A 21,684-nucleotide genomic window follows, 5' to 3' on the forward strand; every position below is an offset into this window, starting at 1 on the left:
TCCCCACCCATGTGTGGGCTATGCCGTCTGTCTTTCTGGTTAGGGCTGTGCCCAAATTCATCTCAGATGTCCATTCAACTAATCAGCCCATGTCAGAAATCTTCTCTGGCGTTTTTCCAATGAAAGGGGAAAGCCAATTGTGGAAGTCAGTTACTAACTGGAATGTGTGTGTGTGCGTGCACGTGCTGTGTATATAGGCAAGTGCACAGTTCCCTTAAAGATGTGTACAGTCTCGTCTATTCCTTTGCTCTTAGATGAAGGAATGTCATGGCTTATTGGGGCAAAAGAGCGACTTCCTTTGGCTTTGTTTTCATAGGCCTGGTCCACAGTGATAATTTTTCCGCATGGTTCCGGTGTCTCTGTTAGCCATTTTTTTCACCATGATCAAGCACATCTCCGAAGTTGTCAGCAAAGAGAGGCACTGCCAACCAATTAGAGCACATAAATAACTAAGTGCTCCATTGATCCACAGTGTGACAGGGGGAGCCAGAGTGCTTACAAACTCCCATGAACCCTCTCCACCATGCCGGCAACTTTAGGGAAAGCACTGACGTAATGCCTTATTGCTTTTACGGTAATATTGACATTTTGCTTCCTTTTAGGGAATGGCAGAGATTCTGCCCTTAATTTATTTAGTTATTTATTGCCTGTTCATGAAGCAGCACAAAACCATGAAGATATAGGGAGATTTTGTTTGCAGTCGCTTTTCCTCAATTTTGGCAATACTTCCACGTAATTAGATTAACAAATATATACTTTCAAAACCCTTGAAACTCTTGGTCTGTTTATCTGCTCAACCTTCTCTCATTCTGTCTCTCACATGCACACACAAATGCAAGGAGACAGAGAGGACTGTAGTACATAGCCCAGACCAAACTCTCACACACACACACACACACACACACACACACACACACACACACACACACACACACACACACACACACACACACACACAGTGACCTTTCCACATCCACCATCCCCAATTACCGGAAGGCAATAACATCTCAGTAACATTGGCAAGCTTACACTTTGACATCACAGCCGCACCCCTCACTGCCGTGACTTTTCTGGCAAAGGTGAGAAAGCTATGAGAACCGCCCCCCAATCTGTGTGTGTGTGTGTGTGTGTGTGTGTGTGTGTCTGTGTGTGTGTGTGTGTGTGTGTGTGTGTGTGCGCGCGCACGCGCGCTGGGACAGAGGGGCTCATGGTTCCTGGATGAGTCACGGTGGTACCAGAGGAAGGGGTGGGTGTAGGTGGATGATGAGGGGAGGAGCAGAAGGAGGAGTGCATGTACCAAGAGATAATTGCATTTCTCTCACCTGTTACCCTTCACAGGCCTTCAAAAGTGCCACAATGAGCTCATACTGGTGTGCTGGAAAGGGCGATGTCATTGACAACTGGTTTTGCTGCGACCTGAGTGCCTTCAGCAACGATGGCCTTCCCAACTGCAGTCCTCTTAGGCAACCAATGTAAGTGTGAGCTTGAATACTGACACTGAGGAGTTCACACTCAGAAGACGTTTTATGAATGTGTGCGCTGATGCACACGCACACATACCCATTGACTCATATTCAGTTCACCTGAGGGCACTTGTTATAAACAAAAAGGTTATAAACACAAGTACAATCCTCAAGGTTTTAATTGCTGTCAGCCGGCCCTTACACCCCCTTCAAGAACATGAGGCTGTGCTCTCTCACTGAAGGTGTCCTAATAATACCCTGGGGGCTAATGTGGGCGATTCTTTCTAGCCATTCTTACCCTGAGAAAGAAACAGAAAGTTGAATGGGTCGCACCTTGAAAATCAAGCAAAGATCAGAGTGAAAAGTAAAACAATAATTTACAACAGGCTTAATGGTATACTATATATTTATAATTTATGAATCTATAACGCATAATAGTTTAATTTTGTAGGACAATCCATGCAAATTAGTTTAGAATATATTACAGACTCAGACTTGGTATCATTGTTTGTCACTGCCAGCTGTTGCTGGCTTCCGCTTTCATAAGAGTCGGCTTCATGAAATTGATAACTGCTGTTTATTCTCTTACTATCTCTTCTCTGTATTCTGCCCTAACCTCTTCATTTGTTCTACTGATTTAGCTATTTTCTGAGCTTAGTTCACTTATCACTAGATTCTCTACTTTTCTTTCTCAAACGACTCTTATGTTTAGTAGGCAGCCTCTCATTCTTAGTTTGTTACTAGCTTCAAGCTTTGCCTACCTTAGCAGTTAGCTCTATTGCATTTGCAGTCAAAGCAACCTCATTAAAATGATGGTGGGTGGTGATTGTTCTGCAGTTACAGATGTCTCTACTAGAGAGATGTGTCCGTGAGTTAGATCAGCTTCTTTCAGCTAGGCCTATGTGTGTGGCGGGCACTCCAGATAGCCTTAGCCTCGGGCCTGACATCAGACCTGCTATTGTTAGCACTAGCTCAGCCTCGTTGATAGATGCAGCACAGTTAGTCTCTTTTTACCTGCATGGGAAGGCTCGCAAGAGCAAGCCACCGGTCATGTGGCCTGGTCTGCAGTCACCTCTCCCGACTGCAAACCGGTTTTCACCCCTCACCAACCCTATTGGTAGTCCTACCTGACAGCATACCTCTCCTGCTCTTGTCGACAGAGTAAAGCAACGCACGCTAGTGATAGGAGACCCCACTACCCACAATATCAGATTGGCTTTGCCAGCCTTGGTTCACTGTTAAACCCAGGGCCAGAATCTCCGACATAGAGCCTCTATGACGGAGATTCTGGGCTGTCACAATCATGGAATTTTAGTTTTTGATTAATTGTCATACAAATAATTGCAATTAATGATTTAATTGTCTTTTTCTGATCATGTTATGTCACTATTATAGTATAAGCCTAATCATAGTTTAATAATACACATACTAGACTTTATTAGATTAGATTAGATTAGATTGTTTTATTAGCCACACGATCAGGGCCAGAAGAAGAGCCATTTACTGGCAGTGAACATTGGAAAATATAAATAAAAATAAAATTTCTGTTTGCCTTTTATACTTTGAAAACAAAAATTGCACAGGGCAGATATGACATAAATAACAAGTTAAATATACAAAGCCTATTACAGAAATATTCAAAGAAATTACTGAAAATGGAAGGTACTAAGAATCAAAATAAACAATGTACTATGACCAAAACAGGCCATATCCTTTTCAACCACAACCACAGCCAGTCATGCTCCTCACTGGTTAGGTAGATTCCGGGCAAGGAACACCAACATGTTGACCTTATATGCCTTATGGCAATATCTCACTGGGGCCACAATGTTGCCAGCTGTACTGAACATTCTCTCAGAGGCAGCACTTGTTGCACAAATGCACATGTGCTTTCTTGCTAACTTGGCTATCAAAGGGAAACTTGCTTGGTTGTCGTGCCACCACATCAGAGGATCCACCAAGGATCCCATGTCTCTTCCTGCAGGTACCATCTCAATTCAGTATCAGCTCGCACTCTTTTTGGTACAGCCTGGTTAGCAATTTGGGTTCTTCTGTTCTGCAACAGGTCGCACAGCATCTTCTTCTTGGGTGCAGGAGATGCAGATCCATCATCTTCTGCCACAGCTCTGTTACAGTCCCCACCTGTGTCACTGTTGCCTCCTTCCTCTCTCATCTCCATCATCTCTCTTAAAAGCTGGTCCTTAGTTTTATCCATGACCACTGCATCCCCAGTGTTGCCTCTATACCTTGGATCGAGGAGGGTGGCCTTTTTCACGAGCTCTTGAAGTGGCATTGCACTGTACTTTTCATCAAGAACAAAGCACTTTTTTTTCTCTTGACGTTTGCTGTGAGTGTGGTGTCCTTGGGATCTGGGGATAAGAGTCCTCCCTTAAGAAGGTCCTGCATAGGCTTCACAGAGGACACAATCACATACTGTCCCCTGATAGAACATCAGTAATATCAGCCACCGATTTCAGTCCTGCATTGGTGGATTCTAGGGGTGCAACGGCTCAGTTACCCCACGGTTCGGTTCGTACCTCGGTTTTTGGGTCACGGTTTCGGTTCGGTTCGGTTTCGAATTACATTGTTGGTGAAATAAGTTCGGGAGGGAATAACGTAGCGCGGATCGAGCGTATGCATTAGCTGACGAAAGCCCACATCTCCAACCACCGAAAAGGGCTGCATGTCTTTAGCAATGAACACCCTCGGGGGCTGCACGGGTTATTTTTTTGTGTTTCCCTGAGTTGGCGCTATAGGTTTGTTGGAAAGCATCTCCGATAGACGGTTGTTTTGTTCACTGGTGCGGTTACCTGTGCGTCTGTCCTGCTTCCAGAGAGCGAGACATCTGGGTGGTGCCGGCGGAGATGCTGGCTCATATTAGAAGTGTTCCCACTTGCGTAGTACGGGACATGGGTCAAGCAATGCTTGCAGCACACAGTGTTATTTCTGTCCACTGTTTTGTCTCCTTCATCGTTGTATTCAACAGCAAACCCGAAATGTCCCCAGATTTGTATGAAGACGGTGCTTCTTCAAACTTTTCTCTCTCTACTCCTCCACTCGCCATGCTTTTTTCTGCTTCTGCGAGCTACCGCCGTCTTTTCAACTCGACTGTCGGCTCCAGTTACAAGGGGGGTGGGGGGTGGGGGGCTAACCGTGATTGGATATTTACTAATGGGGCGGGGTTTTCTGCAGCAGGCTGTCTCAGCCTGCCGGCACACAGGCACACAGTGAAAAATCCATTCTCCGGCAGTAAGAAACGCCTGTCAACTATTCACGCACATTTTAACTGCAAAACCGAAAACCCACGGTCCATAAGGGCGGATTGAACCGTACAGGGCGGACCGTACGGTTCGGTTTTAAACCGAAAACCGTTGCAAGCCTAGTGGATTCCAAGACAGATGTGTCCTGCCAGGTTGGGTTAAGGCGTCCATGTTTTCTGTCATCGATGAGGACATGTCTTATGGCAGGGAGTTGTTTCAGCACCCTCTCTACCATTTTTTGTTGTTGTTGTTTTGTTTGGTACCCCATTGTGTAGAGACATCCTGCAGGAAATATAACACATTTGTTTAGGCTTTTGTTCATTATACCAAGATTACATGATGATGGCCTAATATTTATGGTTTCAATTTCAAAACATTCTCTACAGCATCTAATAGAAATCACTGCTCATACCCAGATTTCAAGTGTAAATGATGAATAATGTAAAAGTGAATTATGAATACAAATGGCTGTTTACAAATTGACTTATATAATAATATATGTTTTAAATAAATAAATGAATAACTCACCAGAATTAGACTGTGTTGGGGGAGCTTGGCCTCAGTCTGTGCCTTTCTCAGGTCTCTCTTCTTTAACCAACTGAGGTTGAAAGTGTTGACCAGACTTCTACACAATCCCAAGGCAATGCTCAGAGTATTTATTTTGTTGTTTTTGAAAATGTTCAGTCTTGAACTTTTTTCTGGGTAGACTCATGATGATGAGCAAACGGTCATGCTAGCTTGCTAGTTCGGCGCCAGCGCGATGTAAACAAAGGGAGCAGAAACGTACAAGCAGAACTATTTCGAAGCGGAACTACGTCACATAGCCTAGTGCATGTAGCACGTTTATACTGCTTGTCAAACTTTTGCAGCATTTCTTTAAATGCTGGTTTTTCAACCGTATTGAACGGCTGCATTTCTTTGGCTATATACCGCGTTACAGTCTGTTAACGTGCGCCACCTGGTACTGTCAGGTTAAGACACTCGAAAGCTTCAGCAACAGCAATTGCCAGGATGGAACTGCGGCGGTGTCTTTCCAAGTTCGGCGAATTGGGTGGGGTGGTGGATCCGTAGATTTTTTTTTTAAATTTGTGGTATTAGTGGTTTTGACCGCCACCTTTTTGCTGCAAATCAAATCACCTCCTCCAAGTTATTGGGCTCTCCTTTTTCCCTTGGCTTAAAACCAAAATGTGCCCACAGTGGTGCTATGGTGTTTGGCTTTGCAACTACGTCCATGATGTTAATGTCAATAGATACTCATCGAAATGCAGTCGTCGAAAATTAGTGAATACGCGTCTGAAGATAAACAGTTTGTTGGCGCTAATTCACCGCTCATGTGCCACTAAACCATCGCAGAGGGGCGCAACAAGAATGCATCATTAAAAGAGCGTCAGTCAAACAACGAACGGTTGAAAACGATGTGGATAAAGTGGTAGAAATATGAAATTTCTTAGTTTCATCCAGCTGTTTTTATACAAATGAATGGAAACGATTATGCAAAATGATCGCGGTCAGGTCGTGACAGCCATACACAGCGGATAATCTTAGGGTGCTGGCATCACAGGGAGAATCAGGGAACCCAGACACACCGCACCTCTACTTTCAGCAACATTATTATTCATGTCGGCACCAATAATGTTAGGATGAAGCAATGGGAGATCACAAAAGCCAGCCTTGAGTTGGCCAGAAAGATGTGTCAGCATTGATTAAGTGTCTCTGATCCCTTACCTGTGATGGGTAATGATGAGATACATATACAGTAGGCTCACCTCAATGAACCGCTGGCTGGCTCGTTAATGTAATGAGCAGGGATTCGGCTTTGTTGATGACTGCCGTTCTCTCTGGGGCCGCCCTTACCTGCTGAAAGCAGACGGCATTCACCCTACAGGGGACGGCGCCACTCGAGACTTGTCATTCAGCAGGTTGCACATGATAAGAGAGCCTGCTAGGTTTAAACCTTGTGCGGATGTGGAGTCAACTAGTTTAATTAATATGTTTAGTCAGGGAATTTTTCATAGAATAGATTATCACATTGACAGCTTGGTCTATAACATTGAGACTGTAGAGGAGTGTAGAGGAGCTCAAGCAGGAGTCGTGACAACTTTCTCTTTAGGCTACACAACGTGCACCATTTATTCCTTCCACCATTATAACAACAACAAAAAACCCGTGCAGCGGAAGTGTGTCACTGTAAACCCGAACCGAGGAAACGGCAGCTGTAAACTAACGTTCCTACTAGCTCAATAAGGGGAATTATGTAGCCCCATAACCACTACACACGTCCCCCCAGAATTCGCCTTAATACGAAAAGTCAGTGTGGCGAGGGGGGCGGATCTCTCTGCCCCAACAGCTCCGCTGAACAGGAGCTGGGGGCTGGTTAACCGCAGGCAAAGCAGCAGAGTCCTCACAGCTGGACCAGGGAAAGGGAGAGGCTGGGGAAGCAGGGGGCGGCTCGCCGGGGGAGGGGGGGCAGAGCCAGGGGGCGCCCCCGCCGTGGGGGCAGGGCAAGACCAACAGGGCGGTTTAAGTCCAGGTGAGCAGGCTTGAGGCGGTCCACAGAAACCCGCTCCAGCCTGCTGCCAACCTCCACCACAAAGTGCTTATCTCCAGTGTCCCGTACCCGAAATGGGCCATCGTAGGGTGGCTGCAGGGGACCGCGGTGTGCGTCGTGACGGATGAAAACATATTCCGCCGACCGCAGCTCCGTGGGGACATAGGACTGAGAGCCGCCATGCTGAGAAGTGGGGACCGGTGCAAAAGCCCTGGCTTCCTCCTGCAGCGCAGTCCGTTGGCATCTGGCGGACCAGGGAGCTGTGGCGGAGGGAAGGAAATCCCCCGGGACCCGAAGTGGCTGTCCGTAGACCAGTTCGTCGGATGAGGACTGGAGGTCCTCCTTGGGAGCCGTCCTGAGCCCAAGCATGACCCAAGGCAGTTTGTCAACCCAGCGGTCGTCCTTGAGGGTAGCCCGCAATGCGGCCTTCATCGAGCGATGGAACCTCTCGACCAATCCATTCGCCTGAGGGTGATATGCTGTGGTGCGATGGAGCCTCACCCCTAAACCCGCAGTGATCTCCTCCCAGAGCGCTGATGTGAATTGCGGCCCTCTGTCCGAGGAGAGGTCAGATGGGGTGCCAAAGCGGGCGACCCAGGTTCCGATGAACGCTTGGGCAACCTCAGGCGCTATTGTGGACGAAAGCGGGACGGCCTCTGGCCATCGTGTGGTCCTGTCGACCATGGTGAGCAGGTATGTGAAACCACGGGAGGGGGGTAGGGGGCCTACCAGGTCCACATTCACGTGGTCGAACCTCCTCTCAGGTACCGTGAAAAGTAACAGGGGCGCTTTGACGTGCCGCAGCACTTTGGAGCGTTGGCACTCCACACAGGTGTCGGTCCAGTCCCTCACATCCTTTTTGAGTCCATGCCAGACAAACGTTGCCGCCACCAACCTCTGTGAAGGCTTTCTGCCAGGGTGAGACAGCCCATGGACTGCGTCGAAGACCCGTCGCCTCCAAGCAGTCGGAACGACTGGTCGGGGCTGACCCATAGAGACGTCGCACAGGAGCGTGGCGCCGGCGTCGTCGAAAGCCACATCCTCCAACTGCAGCCCTGTGTCGGCGGTCCTGCATGCCTGCACTCCTGGGTCGGCGGCCTGGTCAGCCGCCATCTGGCTGTAGTCGAGTCCCAAATGGGCGGCACCAGCGATGGCCCGGGAGAGACAGTCAGTGACCGGGTTGGACTTCCCAGCGACATGCCTCACGTTGGTGGTAAACTCTGAGATGTAGGCCAACTGTCGCTGCTGGCGGGCTGACCACGGCTCTGCCACCTTGGCCATCGCGAACACCAGCGGTTTGTGATCGATGAAAGCCGTGAACTGACGGCCCTCCAGTAGGAGACGAAAGTGCCTAACAGCGAGGAAAAGGCCAAGCAGCTTACGATCAAGGATGCTGTATTTGCACTCTCTCAGGTTCAACTGCTGGCTGAAGAAGGCAAGCGGCTGCCACGCACCGCTCACCCACTGCTCGTAAACCGCGCCGACAGCGTAGTCCGAAGCATCCGTCGTGATGGCAATGGGCGCTCCAGACACAGGGTGTGCCAGCATCGCCGCGTCAGCCAGGGTGGCCTTCACATCCTTAAAAGCCGTGTCCCTCTCTGCAGACCAGTCCACAGCATGTTTGGGGGCTGTGCCCTTCAGAGCCTCATATAGGGGGCGGAGGAGACCGGCAGCCCAGGGGATAAACCGGTGGTAGAAGGACACCATGCCAATGAACTCCCGGAGGGACTGGGCCGTGTGTGGGCGTGGAAAGTCTGCGACGGCCTCCACCTTAGATGGAAGGGGGGCCGCCCCGTCCTTGGTGACCCGGTGGCCCAGGAAGTCGTGGTGCTCAGACCAAACCGGCATTTGGCCAGGTTAACTATCAACCCATGCAGGCTGAGTCTCTCAAAAAGGGCTCTGAGGTGGGACAAGTGCTCAGACACGGAGGTGCTAGTGACCAGGATGTCATCCAGGTACACAAAGAGGAAAGGCAGGTCCCGCAACACTGAGTCCATGAGGTGTTGGAAGGACTGCGCGGCGTTCTTAAGCCCAAACGGCATGTGCAGGAACTCGAACAGACCGAACGGAGTTGTCACAGCCGTTTTGGGGACATCAGCGGGATGGACGGGCACCTGGTGGTATCCACGGACGAGGTCCACCTTGGAAAAGATCACTTTCCCAGCCAGGTGGGCAGAAAAATCTTGGATATGAGGGACCGGGTAGCGGTCCGGTGTTGTTGCGTCATTGAGCCGACGGTAATCACCACATGGACGCAACCCACCGCCAGGCTTAGGCACTATGTGGAGGGGTGAAGCCCACGGGCTGCTGGAGCGACGGATGATGCCGAGGCGCTCCATGTTCTCAAACTCCACCTTGGCGACAGAGAGCTTGGTTGGGTCGAGGCGCCGAGCTTGGGCGTGCACCGGCGGGCCGGTGGTGACGATGTGGTGCTCAACCTCATGTTTGGTTGTAGATGACGAAAATGTGGGCTGAGTGAGGTCAGGGAACTCGGAGAGAAGATGGAGAAACTCGTCCTCATTGGAGAGCATGCTGGACAGCCTGACGGAGCCTGTATCGCTGAGTGCACATGCGTGTGAAGCGAAGGTGACGGCGTCAATCAGACGTCGATTCCTGACGTCCACCAGCAGCCCATGAGCACAAAGAAAATCTGCACCGAGGAGGGGAAATGCCACGTCGGCGGTGACAAAATCCCAGCTGAACCGCTGTCCGTTAAAACACATGTCAATGGGCCTCGTGCCGTACGTACGGATAGAGCTGCCGTTAGCAGCTTCCATGGGAGGGCCATGAGCGCCTGACAGGGCGTCCACACTCGATGCAGGTACGACACTCCTCTGCGCCCCAGTGTCGCATAGGCAACGCCGCCCCGAGATGGAGTCTTGCAGGAAAAGTAGCCTGTTGTCCTCCACGCCAACGCCCATGGCCACTAGTGAGCGCCGGCCTTGGCGTTTCCCGACGAGCTGAAATTGCATGGGGAGGTGCACTTTTTCGCCTTGGCCCCGAACTTTGCATGGTAAAAGCACAGGCCGGGCTCCTGTCGCCGACCGGGGGTTGCCGCGGCGACCACCATGGAGTCACCAGGTGGTGGCGTGTGGGGGTGGGCAGGGGTGAGCGCGGACGCGCAGTGCTGCTGTTGGCTGGCCAGGAAGAATTTGTCAGCTTCTTCAGCTAGCTTGCGGCAATCGGTAATGCTGGTGTTAGCCAAAGCGGTCCGCACCTGAGCAGGCAGTTGTCGCAGAAATAGTTGTACAAAGAGGAAATCAGGTGTGTGCGCCGGTCCCAGCAGATTCAGCATTTTGTCCATGAGCTCGGATGGCTTGCTGTCACCCAAGCCTTGCAGAGAAAGGAGACGGTGGGCCCTCTCGGCGTCGTAAAGTTCAAAAATCTTCAAAAGGTGGTCTTTGAGCCCCTTGTATTTGTCTGCCGCCGGAGGATTTGTAAGGAGACTCACCACTCTAGTTGCAGTCGAACACCCGAGCACCGATACCACGTAGTAGTATTTAGTAGCATCATCCGTTATTTTGCGGATAGCAAACTGCGCTTCCGCCTGGGCGAACCATGTCGTTGCCGATGACTCCCAGAACTCTGGCAATTTGAGAGAAACTGCGTTGATTTCGTCAGCCATGTTTGTTCGAAAGATTGTCTCTGATAACTACCAAGAGACAAATGTCGGGGTCACCAGTGTAGAGGAGCTCAAGCAGGAGTCGTGACAACTTTCTCTTTCGGCTACACAACGTGCACCATTTATTCCTTCCACCATTACAACAACAACAAAAAACCCGCGCAGCGGAAGTGTGTCACTGTAAACCCGAACCGAGGAAACAGCAGCTGTAAACTAACGTTCCTACTAGCTCAATAAGGGGAATTATGTAGCCCCATAACCACTACAAGACCATCTCCCACCCTGTTGTATTGCTCCTAAACTCTCCTCTCCTCTCCTGAATGTGTGAATCACAATAATCTAATAATCATTCCTACCACTGGTGGTGGTGAAATGTGCAACGAAGTAGCTAATAATCTACATAAACAAGCATTTAATGTTATCAAAAGTGTGACCACATATCGTGCAAATTGTATGTCGTCAAAATTGTCAACTAATAATACAAGATGTCTCACTCCAATTAATATTTCACCTATTGGTAACGCTGAAGTTCTGCCTACTACTGATCACTTCAACAAGATGCTTAAATTTGGTTTCATAAAGATCAGAATACTGTCTACCAAAGCCTTACTAATAAATGATCCGATTCTTGAACATAGTTTCAATATGATTGGGTAATGTGAAACATGGCTGAAACCAAATGTTTTCCTTCCCTTAAATTAAGCTTCCCCACCTGACTATACTTATGCCCATGTAGCTCAGGCAAATAAACAAGGTGGGGCTGTTGCCTTAATATATGTCTATTTTCAATCTGATATTTCAACTTGACTCTAAATTCCAATCTTTTGAGGCTGCTGGTCTGGGTCCATCTCCCTCAGCCATGAATAGATTTGGCTCAGTCCACATTGTGATATTCTATCGATCTCCTGGCTCTTACTCACTATTTCTTGAATAATTTGGAGAATTTCTCTCAGGTCTTGTTACTGGTTCTGATGAGATTCTCATCCTTTGTGATTTCAGTATTCATCTGAATAAGGCTGCTGGTCCTCTAAGTAAAGCCTCTCTGGCATTAGTTGATACTTTTGGGTTCGCTCAGTTTGTTCAAGAGTTGACTCATTGCAGTGGTAACACCCTTGATTTGGTTTTATCTAGAGGGAGAGCTGTTTCTGATCTGAATGTCTTGCCAACCACATCTGCTGTGTCAGATCATTTTCTCATCAAATTTGAAGCATCATTGGCCTGTCCAGTTAATGTTGGCACAGATGTAATTGCCACTCGCCACATTGGTCCGTCCACTGTAGCTGCATTTTGCCAGCAGCTGCCTGAAGTCTTGGCTCCTTTCACTGTAGAGACTGACTGTTGAACATTTCACTAGTGACTTAAATATGGCCCTCTCTAGTGTCCTCAATTCAGTTGCACCTCTCTCTATCAGAGCTAGGTGATTAAAGAGGCCCACACCCTGGTTTAACGATGAAACAAGTGCTCTTAAGCGGGCCTGTGGGATACTATATTGGCATGAGTGTATTGGAATACAAGCATGCTTTATCTGCTGCAAAAGCAGTTTATCACTCTCACTTAATATTAATAAGCATAACCTCAGATTTCTCTTTGACAGTGTATCTTAATTTACTAAAAAGCAGCCATCTATTAGCTGCTCATCATTCATGGTTCATGAGTTTCTAGACTTTTTCTGCAACAAGGTTGATGAGCTCATGAACCAAATTAGTTCTTCAACTCTAGCTACTCCTGCAGACCACTGTTAACGAAATTCATATCTATACGTTGAGTCACTGATAGTCCCTGTTATTACAGCTTTTGAGACTATCTCTCTTGCTACTTTGACTAAGCTCTTGTCAGCTTCTAAACCAACTCCTTGCCTACTTCACCTTTTACCAGCAAAACTTTTTAAAGACCTCTGACCTTTGCTGGGACCTACAATGCTAGATACTGTTAATTTATAACTTACTACTGGCACTTTTCCCAGAAGTTTTGAGACAGCTGTGGTTAAACCTCTACTTAAAAAAACACACCTCGATCCAGGTTCTCTTAATGACTATCGACCAGTCTCTAATCAGAATCAGAAACACTTTGTCATTTCATTTCATGCACTTGCGCACATGAAATGAAACAAAATATTGTTTCCCCCAGCCCATAGCAGTGCAACACAACGACAAAAACATATATCCAAAAACTACAAGAACTACAAGAACACATATATTCAAACTAACACATATATCTAAACTAAAACAACAACAAAAAATCACTGTCCAGCAGGCGCGGATCTACGGGGTGGCAAGGGGTGGCAGCTGCCACCTCTGGGACACAGTCTTGCCACCCCTGTTGCGACCCCATTTATAAATCAGATAATATGTTTTTAAAGTATATTTTATGTACATGCATGGTGAAGGTCAATGAGACCCGCACCAAACTCATCTCAAACATTAGAGAACAAATACATTCGATGAAATCTGAGTTTTGAATAATAATACGTTTAGAATAATGTCCATTGCCCCCCTCCTTGAACCTCATGCCACCCCTTTGCCACCCCAGGGAAAAATCTCTAGATCCGCCACTGCTGTCCAGGAGAATGAACGCCAGCCAGGATGACTGTCGGAACTGCTGGTCTGCATGGGCTAGCAGTTAGCTTAGCCTGTCCTGCTTCTGCATCCTGTCAGACCGCCCTCGGTGTTTCCTCTGCAGGCGCAACTCCGGTCAGGGCTGTGGTCCTTCAGCCCACAGGATGAAGCAGACCAAGCTCCCTCAGCTGACCCAATACTAGCTCTCCCAGCCAGGAACCTTCGACACACCTCCCCACACTCCACACAATGACACTAAAAACACAGCCAAGGCTAGTCGAGGCCCTCAGTGTTATCGGAACTGCCGGTCTGCATGGGCTAGCAGTTACCTTAGCCTGCCCTGCTTCCACGTCCTGTCAGACCACCCTCGGTGTTACCTCTTCGGGCACAGCTCCACGTAGAGCCATGGTCCCTGGGCCCACAGGATGCAGCATACCAAGCTCTCCCAGCCGATCCAGCGCCAGCTCTCCCAGCCATCAAAGACAAACGTAGATGCAGATGTGGACAAAGACACTGTTGGGCGGTACTGGGTGAGGCCATCGCAAACATGACTTCGTGCTGCCATCCCACATGGTACCAGGTGAGGCCGCTGCAAACGTGAATTTGCACCACCATCTTTCCACACCGAAAGCGGAAAATCTTCCATTCCTTTCTAAAGTACTGGAGAGGGTTGTGTATCAACAACTTTCGACCCATATACAATGGTAAATGGATAAAACACTTTCCTAGTCTACCAACCACTCAGAGCACTTTACAATGTATGCCTCACATTCACCCATTCACACACACATTCATACACTGATGACGGGGGCTGGCATGTAAGGCACTAACCTGTTTATCAGGAGCACTTAGGGGTTCAGTGTCTTGCTGAAGGACACTTCGACACGCTCTTTGGAGGAGCTGGAGATCAAACCAGCGGCCTTCCGATTACTAGACAACCTGCTCTACCTCCTGAGCCATGCCACCCCTTTTAGACGGAAACTATCTATATGAAACTTTTCAATCAGCTTTCAGGGCCTGTCACTCCACTAAAACAGCTCTGACCAGAGTGGTGAACAATCTTCTACTTGCTATGGACTCTTATTCCACTTCCGTGCTTCTACTACTGGACCCCAGTAAAGCCTTTGACACCACTGATTACTGTATAGTATTAGACAAAATAAATTGTAATTTTAATGTCTCTGGCTTAGCTCTTGCTTGGCTTAAGTCCTACTTATCTGGAAGAACACATTGTGTCTGCTATAATAATATAACATTAAAATTCTCTGACGTCAAATATGGCATACCTCAGGGTTCAGTTCTTCAACCCTCTATTTTTCTCTCTTATAATATTTCACCTCTTGGCCGAATCTAGTCTCTGGGATGCAGCGAGTGGAAGGGCGATTTTCTGTGCCACAATGCCACTGAAAGTTTTTCACACTTGCTCAATATTGCTGCAATTTGACAACTGTGAGTTGTCAAATTGCAAGATATGCGAGGGACAAACTGGCGGCCATAAGAGAGATCTGGGAGAAGTGGATGGAGTATCTGCCATACCTCTACAACCCTGGGCCTGAAGTAACAGTAGATGAGCAACTGGTTCCATTCAAAGGTAACATTTTATTTTCATATCTGTAATGTGAGTGATTTTCACTGTTTTATTATGCTAATATATTATATGTTATATAATATATTATAGCTAATATCATTGATTTATGTGATTGTTTTCTGTGACACTGATACTAATTACTGATGGTAATATCTTTTGTCAAAAGGTTGTTGTCTTTTCCGGCTGTGTATGCCCAGCAAGCCAGCAAAATATGGCATCAGGATATGGGTGGCCTGTGATGCACAATCCAGCTATGCTTGGAAGATTCAAGACTACATAGGGAAGCCGACCAGTGGCAGCCCGGAGAAGAACCAGGGGATGCGGGTTGTCCTTGAAATGACTGCTGGACTGAGGGGGCATAATGTCATCTGTGACAATTTCTTCACCTCTTATGAACTCAGCCAGCAGCTCCTGAAGAGGAAGATTACCATGGTTGGCACAGTTAGAAAGAACAAGCCTGAGCTCCTCCTGCACTCCTTGCAACAAGGGAGAGAAAGGCCTTCTAATCAACGTTTGCCTTCACCCCCACCACCACTCTAGTTTCTTACTTCCCAAAGAGGAACAAGAATGTGGTCCTCTGGAGCACACTGCACAAAACGGGTAACATCAGTGATCGCAACAACAGGAAGCCAGCCATCATCCTGGACTACAACCACAATAAAGGAGGCGTGGACAACCTGGACAAGGTGATTGGAACTTACAGCTGCAGGAGGATGATCATCCATAACATCTTTGATGTGTCCCCATACAACGCCTTCATGATATGGAACAAGATCAATCCTACCTGGATGCCTGATAAGTGGAACAAGAGGAGGGTGTTCCTGCAGCAGCTGGGAAAGGCACTTGTAACCCCACACATTGAACGAAGGGAGTGCCTCCCCTGCACAGTAGCCTCTGCAGTGCTTGTAAAAGCTGTTCAGGGGGCTGAATCTTGTCATGATCCACCAGCTGCTGGCCCAGCTGGGGCAGGCAAGAGGAGGAGATATCAATTCTGCCCTCCAAAGAAAGACTAAAACAAATAACATATGCTGCAAATGTGCGAAATACATCTGCAAAGTCCATAAATACACACTTGCATCCAACATGTGCTAATTAGAGTTGATTGATTTATGTTCTTCATGTTTTTTTGTTTTGTATCTATTTTATTTTGTTCTTATCTATTGTTGTTGTTTATACACCTGTTCCCAAAAAAGTTCAAGATTGTTGTTTCCCTTCAATAAAATAATACATTCAAAACTACTTTCTGCACATTTCTGCTGCTTTCTTAGGCTATACAAGTACTATCTCTTGCTAAAAAAAGATTTTTTCCACCTATGCAGTACCTTAAGCAATAATAATAATAATAATAATAATAAACCTGGACTTAATAAAGAAAACAATTATGACACGTGTGTTGTAATAAAAATGAGTGGTTTCCACTGATTAAATGCAGTCTTTCTGCACCGTGAAGAGGGAAAACCCAGATAGTCACAAAGTTTGTGATGTATGAGAGGTTGTTGTCTTCATGCAAAATAGATTTGGAGTTTAAAATTCAATTAAGATGCTTTATTATAGGGTTTTAGTGAAGGCAGTATACAGAACATTAAGACATCACAATGAACCGAATCCAGACTACCTTCTGATTTGGTCTGAATTCAGTTCGTTTTAGAAAGCTCTGGGTTTGTTTGGCATATTCACACATGCACAAAAAACTGCTGAGTCAAGGTCTGAGTCCACTTTAGAGGCTGAAACCAACCACTTTGAAAACACCCCTAGACAGTAGCATTATTAGCTTGTATGGCGCCCTGGGTGAACCCCTCTTCCCCCAATGGACATCTGGCAGTATTTAATGAGCTTCAGCATCAATACATTACCCATCCCCCAACAATGTCAATCAAGAGTCAAGACTAAACCAATTCACTTGGTAGTGTGCAGACTGGTTTTATATTCTTAGCAATTTCACACAAAACAGAAAAAATGCAGCAATATGTCTTATTAATGAATAGTGGTTTATTTGGTTGCATTTCGTAGTCTGACTAATTTTAGTAATTGTATTAGTACTGTACAAAGTTAGAGGCACGCTATTTGATAGATTTCCTCGCTCCCCCTACCTCGGGATTCCAATGGGGTGACCTGAGGTCAACCTACCCCCGTCCCCCTCCTCATCTCATACTTCTGAGTGGGAGACCTTCCCCGGCAGTAACCTCCCTAGCTCACAAACTAGAATCAGGGTGCCCACTCAGATAAGCTCAATGGACCTACATGGTGACATGATATCGATATCATGTCACCATATGATGTGCCATATTATGTGCAAATGAGCGATAGAAAACTGATCACGCAAGTGTCACCATTCCGATTTTTTTTTTTTTGTGCAGGCGCCTCGGGCGGCTGCTCATATTGCACATATCTAAATCTGCCAGAGCCCCTAGAGATTATATTTGACTTCCCCATGAAAAAAATTTAACATAAATAAATAACGACAAAGTTATCAATTATTTTTTTCTTCTTTGAGTTTTTAAGGGAATCACTAAAAAGGTATTTATAAACAGGTTAAATTCTAATCAGATGTACATGCAATGAAGACATATTATGAGCCAAGTATATTTGAAAGTCAAGTCAAACTTTGTGACTTGATGTTAGGGTCAACTTTGTTCTTCAATGAGCTGAGATTTGACTTGAACAACTGAAAACTGAAATTTATATTTCCTGACCAAACTATATTAAATAAATGTGATCATTTTTGATATGTAAAACAGAATACCAGTATTTCCTAATGAATGAGTGAATGTTTCATTCATTCATTTGTTCATGCATTCATCCATTATCCAAACTGCTTATCCTACTCTCAGGGTCGCGGGGATGCTGGCCTAGCGGTCATTGGGTGACAGGCGGAGGGACACCCTGGACAGGCCGCCAGTCCATCACAGGGCCAACACACACACACACACACACACACACACACACACACACACACACACACACACACACACACACACATTCACACCTAGGGACAATTTAGGATGGCCGATTAACCTGACCTACGTGTCTTTGGACTGTGGGAGGAAACCGGAGCACCCGAAGGAAACCCACGCAGACATGGGGGAGAACAGGCAAGCTCCACACAGAGGATGACCCGGGATGACCCCCAAGGTTGGAGTACCTTGGGGCACGAACCCAGGACCTTCTCGCTGTGAGGTGACCACGCTAACCACTGTGCCACCATGCTGCCCGTCATTCATCACAATAATAAAATGGAAATGCAGCTACATGACAGGATAAATGTCCTTCTTATCCAGTCAAGTATTTATTCAAAAGACAATCTAATTAATCATCAGCCATTCACAAATGCAAATAGGGAAATGTCATTTCCATCCTCAAATTCTAAACATACCGGAAGGACAATAAGTAGTTATGAGGTTTACTAATTGACCTATTAATATTTAACCTCTTTCTTTCTCATTTCTGCTTTGTTTTTGTTTGTTTTTTTGGTCTCCCATTTAGCTTGCGCCTTGCCCCTCACCTGGAGCCCTCCAGTACAATGGTGGCTATGGAGTGGGTTGCTGTGGATCCCCCAGTTGGCAGCAAGATCTCTTATTATATCATCCAACATAAGCAAGTGGCGGTCCGTTCAGAGGCAGAGGTCTACACAGGTAGTAGGTAAAATTTCATTTATAGTTTAATCACATATTAATTCATAAATAAAATAATTTTTTGTTAATAAATAAATTGATTGGCTAAAATTGAATAATCTTGTCTGTCAAAGTATTCCATCATATATAACTAGTTCTCAACACTAGATCTGTGTAATATACAGAAATAAGTCAGTGAGAAATATAGTGAGACTCCTGTCATTAGGACTTTTGTGCTAACAGAACCCCCCCCCCCCAATTCTCAGTCAATGCAGTGTCCTTGTTTCAGTCAACGGAGACAAAGAGGGAGACAAAGCAGCGAGAGGAGAGAAACGACATAGTCTTCGAGAATAGTAAGTGGTTAATTTGAATGAACGACTCAAAGATGGAGTGAGCAAAGTGAAAGAGTTGGAGGAAGACATTAGGAAATTATCAAAAGAGAACAGAAACAGAATGGGAGAGGATGACGCAGACTCCTGAATCACTGGGTGTAGAAGTGGTGCTGGTAGTTGTGAGGAAGTCGGGGTGGGGGATATTAGTAAGAGCCTTGGGTAATAGGAATTTAATAACACTGGAGAAATGAGGTCCTCTGGAAGTAGCCAGCTTTAGTCATTGGGTAGCGGGGACAGGCCATCCATCACCCATGGGGAGGAGCACTGATGAAGCGCGGGTACCAGAAAGCACAGCAAGGGCACAGGCAGCCATAGACAGGCATCCTGGGAGAGGTGAGGCAGAGACAGGCAGATGGTGTGGGTGACTCACCCTTCAATGTGCCAGCCATGGCTACAAGTCTTCCACCAATAAAGGTGGTTAAATAGAGATTATAAATCACTGTCTTATGTGGCTTATTGTATCCTTTGTTTTTTTTTCTCTCTCTCTCTCTCTCTCTCTCTCTCTGTCTGTCTGTCTGTCTGTCTGTTTGCCTGTCACCTGTTTTATCACCCTGACAGCATTTTTTGTTTCATGAATGTCTTAAGTCATATCTTGCCATCTTGCTGGTTCATTTTCTCGGCAAATTATCTTCAGTTATCAGGAAAAAGTTGGAATTACGCCACAAAGTCATAGTTGGAAAGTAAAGAGCTCCACTAGACATGTGTGAACCTGGAAACACATGAAATGATAGCAACAGAGGATGGTGTGTGTGTGTGTGTGTGTGTATGTGTGTGTGTGTGTGTGTGTGTGTGTGTGTGTGTGTGTGTGTGTGTGTGCAAAAGAATAATCATGATGGGGAAGTGCTGGCAGGGCATTGTTTGGCTTCTCCTAGATTCGAAACATCCTTGAGATCTAGCTTAACATCCCTGTTAACCCTACATTATGTAAACACTTGTCTGAGTCACATCTAGATTAGCTGGAGAATCAAAACTGACACCTGGTTGAGAATCTCATGGGTCATGGAATTTCCACGGATTTCCTGTGGGATGAGCATCAATTTTTCTATCAGTACAGTGGGTGGACAGGGACAGGAGATTTTTTTTTACCAAGTATCAGGATTGGGACTGCGGTGAAAATTCACTTCTGTGTCATGCTTGAGACAAATGGCCTCTCCAGACTATACGATTTCAGCATTGTAATGGCTCCCATCCCAACAGAAATTAGGTGCTGCGAACAATAGTGAGCATCGAGAATGACAAATGTTTATGTCATGTATGGTGGATGACAGCTGAGGCATGAAGCACACTGAGGCAAATTTGCAATTTGTGATAGTGGGCTATACAAATTCACCTGACCTACATGTCTTTGGACTGTGGGAGGAAACCGGAGCACCTGGAAATGGACTTACATGTTCAAAGACATGTAAGTCCATTTCCATTTCCATTTCCTGGTCAGATGAATCAGCCATACAAAATTGTCCCTAGGTTTGAATGTGTCTGCCCTGTGATGGCCTGGCGGCCTGTCCAGGGTGTCTCCCCGCCTGCCGCCCAATAACTGCTGGGATAGGCTCCAGCATCCCGTGATCCCGATTGGGATCAGCGGTTTGGATAATGGATGGATGGATGGATGAATGGATAGGCTATACAAATAAAATTGACTTGACTTGACAACAGGTGCGGGTTCAGAGAAGCCTCATGAAGCTCAGACAGCAAGTTTAGCATGTCAGATTTTTTTTTTTACTTTGTCAGCTAGTGTGGCAGCTTCAGACACAGGTTTAATTCCACCCCCAATGTGTTCAGTGACGTTTACCAATCACAATACAAACTTTGTAAGCAGAGTGTGCTTATGCAGGGGCGTTTCCAGGGTTTGAGGACATTCGGGGCTTAGCCTGGACTTCTGCAGGGGTGTCTGGAGGTGGGGGGATCCTTTCCTGTAACTTTTTTTTTTAAACAAGCTCTATTTTGAATCTTTTTTATGCACTCTGGCAACTTATTTAAACAAAGTACATGTCCTAATCATTGTAAAATTTAAATGTGTACCTCAAAAACTGTTTACGCTCCAGATTAATTATGAATTGTGATGTTAAAAATATTAGTAGTTGTTAGTAATTAGTATTAGTATTGCGTAGAAGCAGAATACTTCACAACTGCTATCATAAGCATTTATTGACATGCTACAGTACCAGACTAGAAAAAAAAGTTAAATGTATTTATGTTACCATTAGTTTATTGGAATATTAAATTTTATTTCACTCACACAGACACACACACACACACAATTTTCAGATACAGTTCGTGCAGAGTGCTGCACTGTTCACCTCTCCATCATCTGCTGCTGTCTCTGTTTCTTCTCTCTCTCCATCTCTCTCCTCATCTGCTATTCCCTCTCTCCTCTCTCTCTCTCTCTCTCTCTCTCTCTCCATCATCTGCTGCTGTCTGTCTGTCTTCTCTCTCTCTATCATCTGCTGCTCTCTGTCTGTCTCCATATCATCTGTTGCTGTCAGTCTGTCGCTCTCCATTGTCTGCTAGAGGGTGGAATCATCAAAGTGTACTTCTTTGGTTTGAGCATTGCGAATCGGTCAATGATTCTGTTACGATCTGTGGCACACAAAGCCTCCCTATCAATTGACAATCACTGCCGGGTGATTGAGCCTGTCCTGACCCAT

General features: G+C 46.3%; 1 protein-coding gene across 1 annotated transcript in view; it reads left to right on the forward strand.

Moving 5' to 3' along the window:
* LOC130121574 (astrotactin-2) overlaps positions 1–21,684 on the forward strand; it is a 134,133-nt gene that overhangs the window by 20,110 nt on the left and 92,339 nt on the right. Inside the window, 2 exon segments of the mRNA XM_056290420.1 lie at positions 1,339–1,472; positions 18,520–18,668. Of these exon segments, the coding sequence (XP_056146395.1) occupies positions 1,339–1,472; positions 18,520–18,668 (283 nt within the window).

This window comes from Lampris incognitus, chromosome 12, assembly GCF_029633865.1.
Source record: "Lampris incognitus isolate fLamInc1 chromosome 12, fLamInc1.hap2, whole genome shotgun sequence".
NCBI lineage: Eukaryota > Metazoa > Chordata > Actinopteri > Lampriformes > Lampridae > Lampris > Lampris incognitus.